General features: G+C 44.7%; 1 protein-coding gene across 6 annotated transcripts in view; it reads left to right on the plus strand.

The window, feature by feature from the left end:
* The window catches only part of pomt2 (protein-O-mannosyltransferase 2), a 196,347-nt gene that overhangs the window by 73,363 nt on the left and 107,791 nt on the right, over positions 1–15,193 (plus strand). For all 6 annotated transcript variants that reach the window (XR_010964271.1, XM_067992145.1, XM_067992147.1 and 3 more), the window contains 2 exons: positions 5,990–6,096; positions 7,336–7,418. Coding sequence is in view for 5 of the 6 variants with exons in the window: in XM_067992145.1 (XP_067848246.1) it covers positions 5,990–6,096; positions 7,336–7,418 (190 nt within the window). In the remaining variant the exon portion in view is untranslated. The remainder of the gene's footprint in view (positions 1–5,989; positions 6,097–7,335; positions 7,419–15,193) is intronic.

Genomic DNA, 15,193 nt, shown 5'->3' on the forward strand with positions numbered 1-15,193 from the left:
AACCATGCTGACTGTTCCTAATCAGTCCCTGCTTCTCCAAATGCCTGTCGATCCTGTCTCTCAGAATACCCTCTAACAACTTACCCACTACAGATGTCAGGCTCACCGGTCTGTCGTTCCCAGGCTTTTCCCTGCCGCCCTTAAACAAAGGCACAACATTTGCTACCCTCCAATCTTCAGGCACCTCACCTGTAGCTGTCGATGATTCAAATATCTCTGCTAGGGGACCCGCAATTTCCTCCCTAACCTTCCATAACGTCCTGGGATATATTTCATCAGGTCCCAGAGATTTATCTGCCTTGATACGCGTTAAGACTTCCAGCACCTCCCTCTCTGTAATATGTACACTCCTCAAGACATCACTATTTATTTCCCCAAGTTCCCTAACATCCATGCCTTTCTCAACCGTAAATACCGATGCGAAATATTCATTTAGGATCTCACCCATCTCTTGTGGTTCCGCACATAGATGACCTTGTTGATCCTTAAGAGGCCCTACTCTCTCCCTAGTTACTCTTTTGCCCTTTATGTATTTGTAGAAGCTCTTTGGATTCTCCTTTGCCTTATCTGCCAAAGCAATCTCATGTCCCCTTTTTGCCCTCCTGATTTCTCTCTTAACTCTACTCCGGCAATCACTATACTCTTCAAGGGATCCACTTGATCCCAGCTGTCTATGCATGTCATATGCCTCCTTCTTCTTTTTGACTAGGGCCTCAATCCCCCGAGTCATCCAAGGTTCCCTACTTCTACCAGCCTTGCCCTTCACTTTATAAGGAATGTGCTTACCCTGAACCCTGGTTAACACACTTTTGAAGGCCTCCCACTTACCAGACGTCCCTTTGCCTGCCAACAGACTCTCCCAATCAACTTCTGAAAGTTCCTGTCTAATACCATCAAAATTGGCCTTTCCCCAATTTAGAATTTTAACTTTTGGGCCAGACCTATCATTCTCCATAGCTATCTTAAAACTAATGGAATTATGATCACTGGTCCCAAAGTGATCCCTCACTAACACTTCTGTCACCTGCCCTTCCTTATTTCCTAAGAGGAGGTCAAGTTTTGCCCCCTCTCCATTCGGGCCATCCACATACTGAATGAGAAATTCCTCCTGAATACACTCAACAAATTTCTCTCCATCCAAGCCCCTAATTCTATGGCTGTCCCAGTCAATGTTGGGAAAGTTAAAGTCCCCTACTATTACCACCCTATTTTTCTTGCAGCTGTCTGTAATCTCCTTACATATTTGCTCCTCAATTTCCCGTTGACTATTTGGGGGTCTGTACTACAATCCTATCAAAGTGCTGGTTCCTCTATCATGCTTATATGCTTTTTCTTTCAATTTGAAACTCAGATGAAGTATTCAAGTTGAGAAGAAATGAAGTTCGGAGAAATCAGGTAGTGGTTAGCTGATGCCACATTTGGGCCTTCAAGGTCTGTAGTGAAAGAGGAAGATTGGGGGAGGTAGCGTTACCCAGTTTTGAGGTTCTGGGAAAATAAATTGGAGTAGGAGATGGTGTGATGAGTCTTGACTTCAACATGGTGAGACTGTCAGGAGGAGGGAGAGCTTGTTGGAATAAATGTGAAGATAGTTCAGAGCAGCATTCACTCTGGTCGTATTGATAAAATTGAGAAAGTTTGTAATAGATTGGAGGTATGAGAGGGATCACAAAATGTTTCTCATTTGTCTGTGAGTGCAAGGAGAATAGAAGAGCCAGATATGGGAGAAGTCTTCAAATCTCAGACCAATTTTGAGTTTATGGAGCGTTGTGTTGTCCAGGAGAGAACAGTTTGGTTTTCTCTTTTGTGCCAAACATTCTGTGGAAGCAGCTTTTGCTGTGGTGAGGATGTGGGAGTTCCGTTTGAGGTCCGAGTAATGGCGATGCCAAAAATGTCATACAGGATGGCTGATGATGAAGCCATTAGAGGCGAGATAGTAACTGATAGTTGGATATGCAAGATGTGAAGAAAAATCTGAATTGAAACAAGATTTTGTTGCCCCATCAAAGGGTACGGAGGAGATGGAATTTTAGGCATTGTGCGGAGAGAAAGTAGGGATAATGGGAAGGTACTCACATTGGCAGGATGTGACTAGTGGAGTCCCGCAGGGATCTGTCTTGGGGCCTCAATTATTCACAATATTTATTAACGACTTAGATGAAGGCATAGAAAGTCTCATATCTCAGTTTGCTGATGACCCAAAGATTGGTGGCATTGTAAGCAGTGTAGATGAAAACATAAAATTACAAAGTGATATTGATAGATTAGGTGAATTTAGATAAATGTGAGGTGATGCATTTTGGGAGATCGAATCGGGCCAGGACCTACTCCGTTAATGGTAGGGCGTTGGGGAGAGTTATAGAACAAAGAGATCTCTGAGTACAGGTTCATAGCTCCTTGAAAGTGGAGTCACAGGTGGATAGGGTGGTGAAGAAGGCATTCAGCTTGCTTGGTTTCATTGGTCAGAACATTGAATACAGGAGTTGGGATGTCTTGTTGAAGTTGTACAAGACATTAGTTAGGCCACACTTGGAATACTGTGTACAGTTCTGGTCACCCTATTATAGAAAGGATATTATTAAACTAGAAAGAGTGCAGAAAAGATTTACTAGGATGCTGCCGGGACTTGATGGTTTGACTTATAGGGAGAGGTTAGATAGACTGGGACTTTTTTCCCTGGAGAGTAGGAGGTTTAGGGGTGATCTTATAGAAGTCTATAAAATAATGAGGGGCATAGATAAGGTAGATAGTCAAAATCTTTTCCCAAAGGTAGGGGAGTCTATAACGAGGGGACATAGATTTAAGGTGAGAGGGGAGAGATACAAAAGGGTCCAGAGGGGCAATTTTTTCACTCAAAGGGTGGTGAGTGTCTGGAACGAGCTGCCAGAGGCAGTAGTAGAGGCGGGTACAATTTTGTCTTTTAAAAAGCATTTGGACAGTTACACGGGTAAGATGGGTACAGAGGGATATGGGCCAAGTGCAGGCAACTGGGACTAGCTTAGTGGTATAAACAGGGCGACATGGACATGTTGGGCCGAAGGGCCTGTTTCCATGTTGTAAACTTCTATGATTCTATGAAAACTGTGGCAAATGGAATTCAATGTAGATAAATGTGAGGTCATCCACTTTGGATCAAAAAAGGATAGAACAGGGTACTTTCTAAATGGTAAAAAGTTAAAAACAGTGGCTGTCCAAAGGGACTTAGGGGTTCAGGTACATAGATCATTGAAGTGTCATGAACAGGTGCAGAAAATAATCAAGAAGGCAAATGGAATGTTGGCCTTTATATCTAGAGGACTGGAGTACAAGGGGGCAGAAGTTATGCTGCAGCTGTACAAAACCCTGGTTAGACCGCACCTGGAGTACTGTGAGCAGTTCTGGGCACTGCACCTTCGGAAGGACATATTGGCCTTGGAGGGAGTGCAGCGTATGTTTACAAGAATGATACCCGGACTTCAAGGGTTAAGTTACGAGGAGTGATTACACAAATTGGGGTTGTATTCTCCAGAGTTTCGAAGGTTATAGGGTGATCTGATTGAAGTTTCTAAGATATTAAGGGGAACAGATAGGGTGGATCGAGAGAAACTGTTTCAGCTGGTTGGGGATTTTAGGAGTAGGGGGCACAGTCTAAATATTAGAGCCAGACCTTTCAGGAACGAGATTAGAAAACATTTCTGCACACAAAGGGTGGTAGAAGTTTGGAACTCTCTTCCGCAAACAGCAATTGATACTAGCTCAATTGCTAAATTTAAATGTGAGATAGATAGCTTTTTGGCAACCAAAGGTATTAAGGGATATGGGCCAAAGGCAGGAATATGGAGTTCGATCACAGATCAGCCACGATCTTATCAAATGGCGGAGCAGGCACGAGGGGCTGAATGGCCTACTCCTGTTCCTATGTTCTATGTGACACTGAGGGTATATGATCTGAATGAAGCTAATGAATGTCGAGTGAATAGAGTTCAATGGTAAGTGGAGGAAGTAGCCTTGCGACACCCTGGAGTTAATTGGGGAAACATGTTGGTAGATCAGCCATGAACTATAATGTAGAAGGAGCAATTTGAAAGGAAACCCTCTGCCCATGAGAATAGCTTTGGTGGGAGGCCATATTGCCAGACCTTGTCAAAGTTCTTGGGGGGAAAAAAAATCCAATGCCTGGCAAATGAACTACCGAAGTTTTGAAGAGCAGATTTTTAGGGGTGTATCATGGTATGGTGCAGCAAGGAAGGAGGCCATTCGGTCCATCGTGCATGTGCCGGCTCTTTGCAAGAGCTATCCAATTAATCCCATTCCCCCACTCTTTCCCCACAATCCTGTAAACTTTTTTCCTTCAAGTATTTATCTAATTCCCTTTTGAAAGTTACCATTGAATCTGCTTCCACCACCCTTTCAGGCCTTTCATTCCAGATCAGAACAACTCGCTGCGTAAAAGCAATTTCTCTTCTTGTCGCCTCTGGCTCTTTTGCCAATCACCTTCAGTCTGTGTCCTCTGGTTCCCGATCCTTCTGCCACTGGAAACAGTTTCTCCTTATTTACCTAATCAAAACTGTTCATTATTTTGAACACCTCTATCAAATCATAGAATCGTGGAAAGGTTACAGCAGGGAAGGAGGCCGTTTGGCCCATCGAGTCCGCGCCGGCTCATCCCACTCCCTTGCCCTTTCCCCGTAGCCCTGCAGATGTTTTCCTTTCAAGTACTTGTCCAGTTCCCTTTTGAAGGCCATGATTAAATCTGCCTCCACCCCCTCGGGCAGTGCATTCCAGATCCTGACCACTCGCTGTGTAAAAAAAAAAAAGTTTTTCCTCAAGTCACCTTTGGTTCTTTTGCCAGTCTCCTTAAATCTATGTCCTCTGGTTCTTGACCTTTGCGCCAATGGGAACAGTTTGTCCCCATCTACTCTGTCTGGACCCTTCATTTGTAAACAATTTTACAACACCAAGTTATAGTCCAACAAATTTATTTTAAATTTCACAAGCTTTCGGAGGCTTCCTCCTTCCTCAGGTGAATGGTGTGGAAATTTAAAATAAATTTGTTGGACTATAACTTGGTGTTGTAAAATTGTTTACAATTGTCAACCCCAGTCCATCACCGGCATCTCCACATCATAGACCCTTCATGATTTTGAATACCTCTATCAAACCCCCTTACAACCTGTCTCTGTTCCAAGGAGAACAACCCCAGTTTCTCCAGTCTATCCACGTAACTAAAGTCCCTCATCCCTGGAATCATTCCAGTAAATCTCTTCTGTACCCTTTCTAAGGCCTTCACGTTTTTCCTAAAGTGCGGTGCCCAGAACTGGACACAATACTCCAGTTGTGGTCGAACCAGTGTTTTCGTCCATACATTTGTACTCTATTCCTCCATTTGTAAAGCCCAGGATCCAGTATGCTTTTTTAACTGCTTTCTCAACCTGCCCTGCCACCTTCAACGATTTGTGTACATATTCCCCCAGATCTCTGTGCTCCCTAACCCCTTTTCGAAATGTGCCCTCTTGTTTATATTGCCTCTCCTCATTCTTCCTACCAAAATGCATCACTTCACACTTCTCTGCATTAAATTTCATCTGCCACGTGTCTGCCCATTTTACCAGTCTGTCTGTGAAACAGTGGAAACATGATTCGTGGAACAACAATGCTGGAAACCGTACTTGCAATCATGGATCAGCTATTTCAAGGTGCAAGAAGCTATTCAGTCAGGTACCTATTGGCAATCAAAAGCAGAAATGTTACCTCAAATTCAAAGTGACCCTAAATCAGAAATTCAGACATTTTTTGTGTACAATTAAAATTTCAAAAGCTTCTATTATATAGAACCTTATCGCATCAACATAGAATGGTTACAGCACGGAAGGAGGCCATTCGGCCCATTGAGTCTGTCCTGTGCTGGCTTTCTGCAAGAGCAATCCAGCTCGTCCCACTCCTTTACACAATGCTGTGATAGCCAAAAGCTGGATTTGTCTTTAGCTGATGAATGTGTGTTTTGTTGTTGCAGGTTGAGTTTGGAAAACACTTACTAGCACGCATTGTGTGTCTCATTTTCCTGCCTCTTGTCTTCTACACAACGTTGTTTGGAATTCATTTTTTAATTTTGAACAAAAGGTGAGTTACTGACGATCAACACTGTTCAAACATAATCTCTTGGTCTGTTAAACACCCACTTTTGAAGGATTAGCCTGAAACTGGTTGAATAGTGGATCAGATGCTTTTCTTTCACCCATGGAGCCTAGTTTCAAATCCAGTCCAGATAAAGGGGATGAAGGGCTTCTTTCTCTGGAGGACTGAGTGACGCAGCGGGTCAGACACACTTCCTGTCTGGGACCTTGGGTTCACTTACAGCCGAGACTGATTTTTTTTTTCTTCTGTTGGTTGTAAGTGAAATGAGTTGACAGTTGCAGCCAGCCACAAGGATATGTCATGTGGGAGCTCAAAAAATTCAGTACTGCAATAGAAAATAGTACAATAATCTTGAAGTTGGCGATGTGTTCAGGGAGTTTACTTTCTTTCCAGCTGTGATGTAACCAACGTAGTAACACTTGCTGAGAATTGGGGTAACGAGAAGTCCCATTCCCTATCACTGATAGATCTCATTTTGGTGACTCTCTCCCCCTCCCCCACCCTCCGTCCCCTCGGCGACTGGGCTCGGCCCCTCCGGCTTGGTGTCCCATCCCACTGTTGCCTGTGTAAAAACCAAGGCAAAAAATGTCTTCCCCTCCAAGTGGGTTGCAGCCCTTTTTACTGCTCGTATGCTTATGAATGTCCTTGCTGTTGTTGCACTTTGTTGATCACCAGTCTTTTTTCATATTCCCTTACGCCTTCCAATTCTCTTTGCTTCCTTTCTATACTGTTCATAATTAGTTTTCTTCTACATTATTTCCCCCTTTTTTAAATCCAATTTTTGAACTCCTATCTGTGTAAGTCATGCCTTTTGACACCGTCCCTCGCTTCTGATGTCAGCATTAACTCTCGATACAGCAGGCAAATCTCCAGACAGGACAACGGAGGCCCTTCTGCAACATCAAGGTTTGGGGCTTAGTGATCTGGGACCCCCTCTGATAGACTGGGGCACATCACCACAGCACCTCTTCCCCTGCTAAACTTACATGGAAATAACTACTCTGCCCCACCCCCCATGAGGATGATGTCTCGACAGGAAACAGGAGGCCTTAGGGATATCATATGCATTATGACTGGAGAGTGCAGTCCGTTGCAGTCATCCTGATAAATGATGTAACTATGCAATTTGATGGGTTTTTTGTTCTAAAGTTTTGTTTCCTCTGTCAAATAGAAATTGCCAGAGTTCACAGCTCACATTCCTCCTTTTTGTCCTTTTTCTCACAGTGGCCCGGGTGATGGATTCTTCAGCTCTGCGTTTCAGTCTCGTCTGATTGGTAACAATTTGCACAATGCGTCGATGCCAGAGCGTACGTGCTTCTTAAATACTGAGGTCTTCCCAGCAACCAATGAAATAAGCAGCCAAGATATGTCCAGCTTCCCAACAGATCGTGGGCAAATCATTAATTAAAGCTATAACCAAGAATTTTGGACCACTACGCTGGAGGGAGGTGGGTGGGGCTCCTAGGGTGTGGTGCTGGTGAGAGATTTCAGATTCCAAGGTATACGAAATGGGAGCTACTGAGATGTGGCTTTGGGAGGAGAAGGAACATCCTGGGTTGTGGCAGAAGATGGGGCCTGGCATCAGCTAGATATGGGAGTTCCCATGGCATGACACTGACTGGATTACATACAACATGAAAACAGGCCGACATGGCCTTGCCCTTTCAGATCTTTGTAACGTCCTTCAGCCCGACAATCCCCACCTGCCCAAACTTTCCGTTCCTCTGACTCTGGCCTCTTGTGCATTCCTCCTGCCTTTGCCCACCACCAATGGCTGTACCTTCAGTTGCCCAGGCCCTATTGGACTGATACCATATAGGACCTCCAATCCAGTCCTGAGAGGGCTCGGACTCGAGAGACAAGTTAACATTTAAGATTTGTTGAACATGCACGTAATTACAAGCAAGCAAATACATCTCTCATACTTACAAGTAGGCTATCCATTGGGGACCAAGAGTCACAACAATCCAGGCCAGTTCTTGATGAAATACATTCTACATTTATACTTTTACCATAACATAAATATCTTTCGTCATAAGATAGGATGTAACCCTAGCACCATGTGCTATCCCTTGTTCTGAAAACTCTGCAGCATATCACTTGGCTAATCGCGGCATGAAAGCATTGGACATGAGGCTCCATCTTTTATCTCTTACTCAGGGTTACTTCATCTTGCTTCTCTGTCTGTTCCATAGTAACCATCCCCATAACTATTTTAATTGATACACTCCTAAAGTCATGTGATACAAGTTTCATTTTAGAGTTTATTGTCTGAACCCAGTTTTACAGGAATGCTGTTCATTATTTCTACACCAGCTGCCTTATCCTGCTCCGGCTGTCTGTTTTGCACAGAGATGTCTCTGGCACATGCTGTTCTCTCCCTCGCGATCACTGCAGCATCCTATACTAATTAATTCATGACACTCCTTGCCAATACCAAGCTGATAACCCTATTATATTAGGATGAGCGATTGAGAAGAATGGGCTTATAGTCTCTGGAGTTTAGAAGAATGAGAGGTGATCTCATTGAAACATTTAAAATTCTGAGAGGGCTTGATAGGATAGATGCTAAGAGGCTGTTTCCCCTGGCTGGAGAGTCTAGAACTAGGGGTCACAGTCTCAGAATAACGGGTGGTCGATTTAGGACTCAGATGAGGAGGAATTTCTTCACTGAGTGTGGTGAATCTTTGGAATTCTCCACCCCAGGGGGCTGTGGATGCTGAGTCATTGAATATATTCAAGGCTGAGATCGATTGATTTTTGGACTCGAGGGGAATCAAGGGATATGGGGATCGAGCAGGAAAATGGAGTTGAGGTCGAAGATCAGCCATGATCTAACTGAATGCGGAGCAGGCTCGTGTGGCCGTATGGCCTACTCCTCCTATTTCTCATGTTCTTGTGATTACACACTGTCCTACAGGCCCTGTGTCTGGAATTCCCCCCCTTAAAACCCCCGTGCTTCTCCACCTCTCCCTCCTTCAAACCCACCTCTGACCAAGCTTTTGGTCACCCCTTCTAATATCTCCTACTTTGGCTTAGTGTCTATTACTTTGATTTTTTGCCTCTGTGACATGCTGTTGGATATTTTTCTAAATTAAAGGCGCTATATAAATGCAAGTTTTTTTTCAGCCCAGCCAGTCTGTGTTGGTGTTTATCATCCACAGGAGCAGTACCTTAAACATTTACCCACCCTGTTCCCAAATCCCTTTATCCTCTTTCCTTCAAACACCTATAATAGAATCATAGAAAGATACGGCACAGAAGGAGGTTATTTGGCCCATTGTGTCTGTGCCGGTCGAAAAGAGCTATCCAGCTTAATCCCACTTTCCAGCACTTGGTCCGTAGCCCTGTAGGTTACGGACTTCATGTGCACATCCAAGTACTTTTTAAATGAGTTGAGGGTTTCTGCCTCTATCACCCTTTCAGGCAGTGAGTTCCAGACCCCCACCACCCTCTGGGTGAAAAAATTTGTCCTCAGCTCCCCTCTAATCCTTCTACCAATTACTTTAAATTTATGCCCCCTGATCACTGACCCTTCTGGTAAGGGAAATAGGTCCTCTCTATCCAGTCCCGTCATAATTTTATACACCTCAATTAAATCTTCCCTCTGCCTCCTTTGCTCCAAAGAAAACAACCCCAGCCTAACCAATCTTTTCTCATAGCTAAAATTCTCCAGCCCTGGCAGCATCCTCTTAAATCTCCTCAATATCCTCTCCAGTGCAATCACATCTTTCCTGTAATATGGTGACCAGAACTGTACGCAGTACTCTAGTTGTGGCCTCAGTGTTTTACACAGTTCAAGCATAACCTCCCTGCTCTTATATTCTATGCCTGGACTAGACAGAAAGGGAAGAAGCAACAGTGGAAGGCAGAGAAAACAAGGGCGAAAAACAAATAGGGCCATAGTGCAAAATAAAACTAAGATGATTAGCAATCTTAAAAAGACAAGTCTAAAGGCATTGTGTCTTAATGCGCGGAGCATTCGCAATAAGGTAGATGAATTAACAGCGCAGATAGATATTAACGGTTATGATATAGTTGCGATTACGGCGATTCTATGATTCTATGACATGGCTGCAGGGTGACCAAGGATGGGAACTGAACATCCAGGGGTATTCAATATTTAGAAAGGACAGGCAAAAAGGGAAAGGAGGTGGGGCAGCGTTTTTAGTAAAGGAGGAAATCAATGCAATAGTGAGGAAGGATATTGGCTCGGAAAATCACGATGTGAAATCTGTATGGGTGGAGCTAAGAAACACCAAGGGGCAGAAAACGTTGGTGGGGGTTGACAATAGGCCCCCAAACAGTAGTGGAGATGTAGGGGAGGGCATTAAACAGGAAATTAGAGACGCATGCAAGAAGGGTACAACTATAATCATGGGTGACTTTAATCTACATATGGATTGGTCAAACCAAATTAGCAATAATACTGTGGGGGAGGAATTCGAGGAGTGTGTACGTGATGCTTTTCCAGACCAATACATTGAGGAACCAACTGGAGAACAGGCGATCCTGGACTGGGTATTGTGCAATGAGAAAGGATTAATTAACAATCTTGTTGTGTGGGATCCCTTAGGGAAGAGTGACCATAACATAATAGAATTCCTCATTAAGATGGAGAGTGAAGTCGTTGAATCTGAAACTAGGGTCCTGAATCTAAATAAAGGAAATTACAAAAGTATGAGATGCGAGTTGGCTATGATAGATTGGGGAACTTCACTGAAAGGGATGACGGTGGATAGGCAATGGCTAATATTTAAAGAACGTGTGCAGGAATTACAACAATTATTCATTCCTGTCTGGCGCAAAAATAGAACAGGAAAGGTGGCTCAATCGTGGCTTACCAAAAAAAATTAGGGATAGTATTAGATCCAAAGAGGAGACATATAAAATTGCCAGAAAAAGCGCAAGCCTGAGGATTGGGAGCAGTTTAGAATTCAGCAAAGGAGGACAAAGAAATTGATTAAGAGGGGAAAAATAGAGTATGAGAGTAAACTAGCAGGGAACATAAAAACTGACTAAAAGCTTCTATAAATATGTCAAGAGAAAGAGATTAGTGAAGACAAATGTAGGTCCCTTAGAGTCAGAAATGGGGGAAATTATAATGGGGAACAAAGAAATGGCAGAACAACTAAACACATACCATGGTTCTGTCTTCACAAAGGAGGACACAAATAACCTCCTAGAAATGTTAGGGAACCAAGGGTCTAGTGAGAAGGAGGAACTGAAGGAAACCAGTATTAGTAAAAAAAAAATAATGCGAGGGAAATTAATGGGGCTAAAGGCTGACAAATCCCCAGGGCCTGATAATCTTCATCCCAGAGTACTAAAGGAAGTGGCCCTGGAAATAGTGGATGCATTGGTGATCATCTTCCAAAATTCTATAGACTCTGGAACAGTTCCTACAGATTGGAGGGTGGCAAATGTAACCCCACTATTGAAAAAAGGAGGGAGAGAAAAAACAGGGAATTACAGACCAGTTAACCTAACATCAGTAGTGGGGAAAATGCGAGAGTCTATTATAAAAGATGTAATAACAGAACACTTGCAAGACATTAATGGGATTGGACAAAATCAGCATGGGTTTATGAAAGGGAAATCATGCTTAACAAATCTACTGGAGTTTTTTGAGGATAGGGGAGAACCAGTGGATGTGGTGTATTTGGATTTTCAGAAGGCTTTTGATAAGGTCCCACACAAGAGGTTAGTGTGCAAAATTAAAGCACAAGGGATTGGGGGGAATATACTGGCATGGATTGAAAATTGGTTGGCAGACAGGAAACAGAGTAGGAATAAACGGGTCTTTTTCCAGGTGGCAGGCAGTGACTAGTGGGGTACCGCAGGGATCAGTGCTTGGGCCCCAGCTATTCACAATGTATATCAATGATTTGGATGAGGGAATGGAATGTAACATTTCCAAGTTTGCAGATGACACAAAGCTGGGGTGGAATTTAAAAAAAAAATTTGTTCATGGAATATGGGCGTCGCTGGCGAGGCCGGCATTTAATGCCCATCCCTAGTTGCCCTTGAGAAGGTGGTGGTGAGCCGCCTTCTTGAACCGCTGCAGTCCGTGTGGTGACGGTTCTCCCACAGTGCTGCTGGGAAGGGAGCTCCAGGATTTTGACCCAGCGACGATGAAGGAACGGCGATATATTTCCAAGTCGGGATGGTGTGTGACTTGGAGGGGAACGTGCAGGTGGTGTTGTTCCCATGTGCCTGCTGCTCTTGTACTTCGAGGTGGTAGAGGTCGCAGGTTTGGAAGGAGCTGTCGAAGAAGCCTTGGCGAGTTGCAGCAGTGCATCCTGTGGATGGTACACACTGCAGCCACTGTGCACCGGTGGTGAAGGGAGTGAATGTTTAGGGTGGTGGATGGGGTGCCAATCCAGCGGGCTGCTTTGTCCTGGATGGTGTTGAGCTTCTTGAGTGTTGTTGGAGCTGCACTCATCCAAGCAATTGGAGAGTATTCCATCATACTCCTGACTTGTGCCTTGTCGATGGTGGAAAGGCTTTGGGGAGTCAGGAGGTGAGTCACTCGCCGCAGAATACCCAGCCTCTGACCGGCTCTTGAAGCCACAGTATTTATATGGCTGGTCCAGTTATGTTTCTGGTCAATGGTGACCCCCAGGATGTTGATGGTGGGGGATTCAGCGATGGTAATGCCGTTGAATGTTAAGGGGAGGTGGTTAGACTCTCCCTTGTTGGAGATGGTCATTGCCTGGCACTAATCTGGCGCGAATGTTGCCACTTATGAGCCCAAGCCTGGATGTTGTCCAGGTCTTGCTGCATGCAGGCTCGGACTGCTTCATTATTTGAGGGGTTGCGAATGGAACTGAACACTGTGCAATCATCAGCGAACATCTCCATTTTTGACCTTATGATGGAGGGAAGGTCATTGATGAAGCAGCTGAAGATGGTTGGGCCGAGGACACTGCCCTGAGGAACTCCTGCAGCAATGTCCTGGGGCTGAGATGATTGGCCTCCAACAACCACTACCATCTTCCTTTGTGCTAGGTATGACTCCAGCCACTGGAGAGTTTTCCCCTGATTCCCATTGACTTCAATTTTACTCGGGCTCCTTGTGCCACACTCGGTCAAATGCTGCCTTGATGTCAAGGGCAGTCACTCTCTCCTCACCTCTGGAATTCAGCTCATTTGTCCATGTTTGGACCAAGGTTTGGAACCGAGTGGTCCTGGCGGAACCCAAATTGAGCATCGGTGAGCAGGTTATTGGTGAGTAAGTGCCGCTTGATAGCACTGTCGACGACACCCTCCATCACTTTGCTGATGATTGAGAGTAGACTGATGGGGCGGGAATTGGCCGGATTGGATTTGTCCTGCTTTTTGTGGACAGGACATACCTGGGCAATTTTCCACATTATCGGGTCGATGCCAGTGTTGTAGCTGTACTGGAACAGCTTGGCTAGAGACGCAGCTAGTTCTGGAGCAAAAGACTTCAGCACTACAGCTGGGATGTTGTTGGGGCCCATAGCCTTTGCTGTATCCAGTGCACTCAGTCGTTTCTTGATATCACGTGGAGTGAATCGAATTGGCTGAAGACTGGCTTCTTTGATGGTGGGGATATCGGGAGGAGGCCGTGATGGATCATCCACTCAGCACTTCTGGCTGAAGATGGTTGCAAACGCTTCAGCCTTGTCTTTTGCACTAATGTGCTGGACTCAGTCATTATTGAGGATGGGGATGTTTGCAGCACCTCCTCCTCCCGTTAGTTGTTTAATTGTCCTCCACCATTCACGACTGGATGTGGCAGGACTGCAGAGCTTTGATCTGATCCGTTGGTTGTGGAATCGCTTAGCTCTGTCTATAGCATGTTACTTCCGCTGTTTAGCATGTCCTGAGTTGTGAACTGTGAGCAGGATGCAAAGAGGCTCCAATGTGATCTAGACAAGTTGGGTGAGTGGGCAAAAACATGGCAGATGCAGTATAACGTGGATAAATGTGAGGTTATCCGCTTTGGTTTTAAAAACAGAAAGGCAGAGTATTATCTGAATAGTGATAGATTGGGAAAAGGGGAGGTGCAACAAGACCTGGGTGTCCTTGTACACCAGTTGCTGAAAGTGAGCATTCAGGTGCCGCAAGCAGTTAGGAAGGCGAATGGTATGTTGGCCTTCATTGCAAGAGGATTTGAGTACAGGAGCAGGGATGTCTTACTGCAGTTGTACGGGGCCTTGGTGAGACCACATCTGGAGTATTGTGTGCAGTTTTGGTCTCCTTTTCTGAGGAAGGATGTCCTTGCCATAGAGCGAGTGCACCGAAGGTTTACCATACTGATTCCTGGGATGGCAGGACTGACTTATGAGGAGAGATTGGGTCGGCTAGGCCTATATTCACTAGAGTTTAGAAGAATGAGAGGTGATCTCATGGAAACATATGAAATTCTAACAGGCCTGGACAGATTAGATGCAGGGAGGATGTTCCCGATGACTGGGTAGTCCAGAACCAGGGGTCACAGTCTCAGGATACGGGATATGCCATTTGGAACCGAGATGAGGAGAAATTTCTTCACTGAGGGTGGTGAACCTGTGGAATTCTCTACCACAGAAGGCAGTGGAGGCCAAGTCATTCGATGTATTCAAGAAGGAGATAGATATATTTCTTCATGCTGAAGGGATCAAGGGATATGGGGAAAAAGCGGGAACAGGGTACTGAGTTAGACCATCAGCCATGATCATTTTGAATGGCGGAGCGGGCCCGAAGGGCCAAATGGCCTACTCTTGCTCCTATTTTCTATGTTTCTATGTTAATAAAGGAAAGTATCCCATATACCTTCTTAAACACCTTATCTCCCTGTCCTGCTACCGACAGTGATCTGTGGACATGCACTCCAAGGTCCCTTTGTTCCTCTGCACCTCTTAGTATCCTACCATTTATTGTATACTCCCTTGCCTCATTTGCCCTCCCCAAATGCATTCCCGTACACTGCTCCAGAGAGAATTCCATTCCACGTATCTAACCTATTAAGTGTTGACACGGCCTCTATTTCAATTACTAACTCCATTGGTGCATTTCACAGCCTCACAATCCTCTGTGCTGCTCTCTGACCGATATCTTTTGCATTTTTAGT

The sequence above is a fragment of the Heptranchias perlo genome, chromosome 10 (genome assembly GCF_035084215.1).
Source record: "Heptranchias perlo isolate sHepPer1 chromosome 10, sHepPer1.hap1, whole genome shotgun sequence".
NCBI classification, from domain to species: Eukaryota; Metazoa; Chordata; class Chondrichthyes; order Hexanchiformes; family Hexanchidae; genus Heptranchias; species Heptranchias perlo.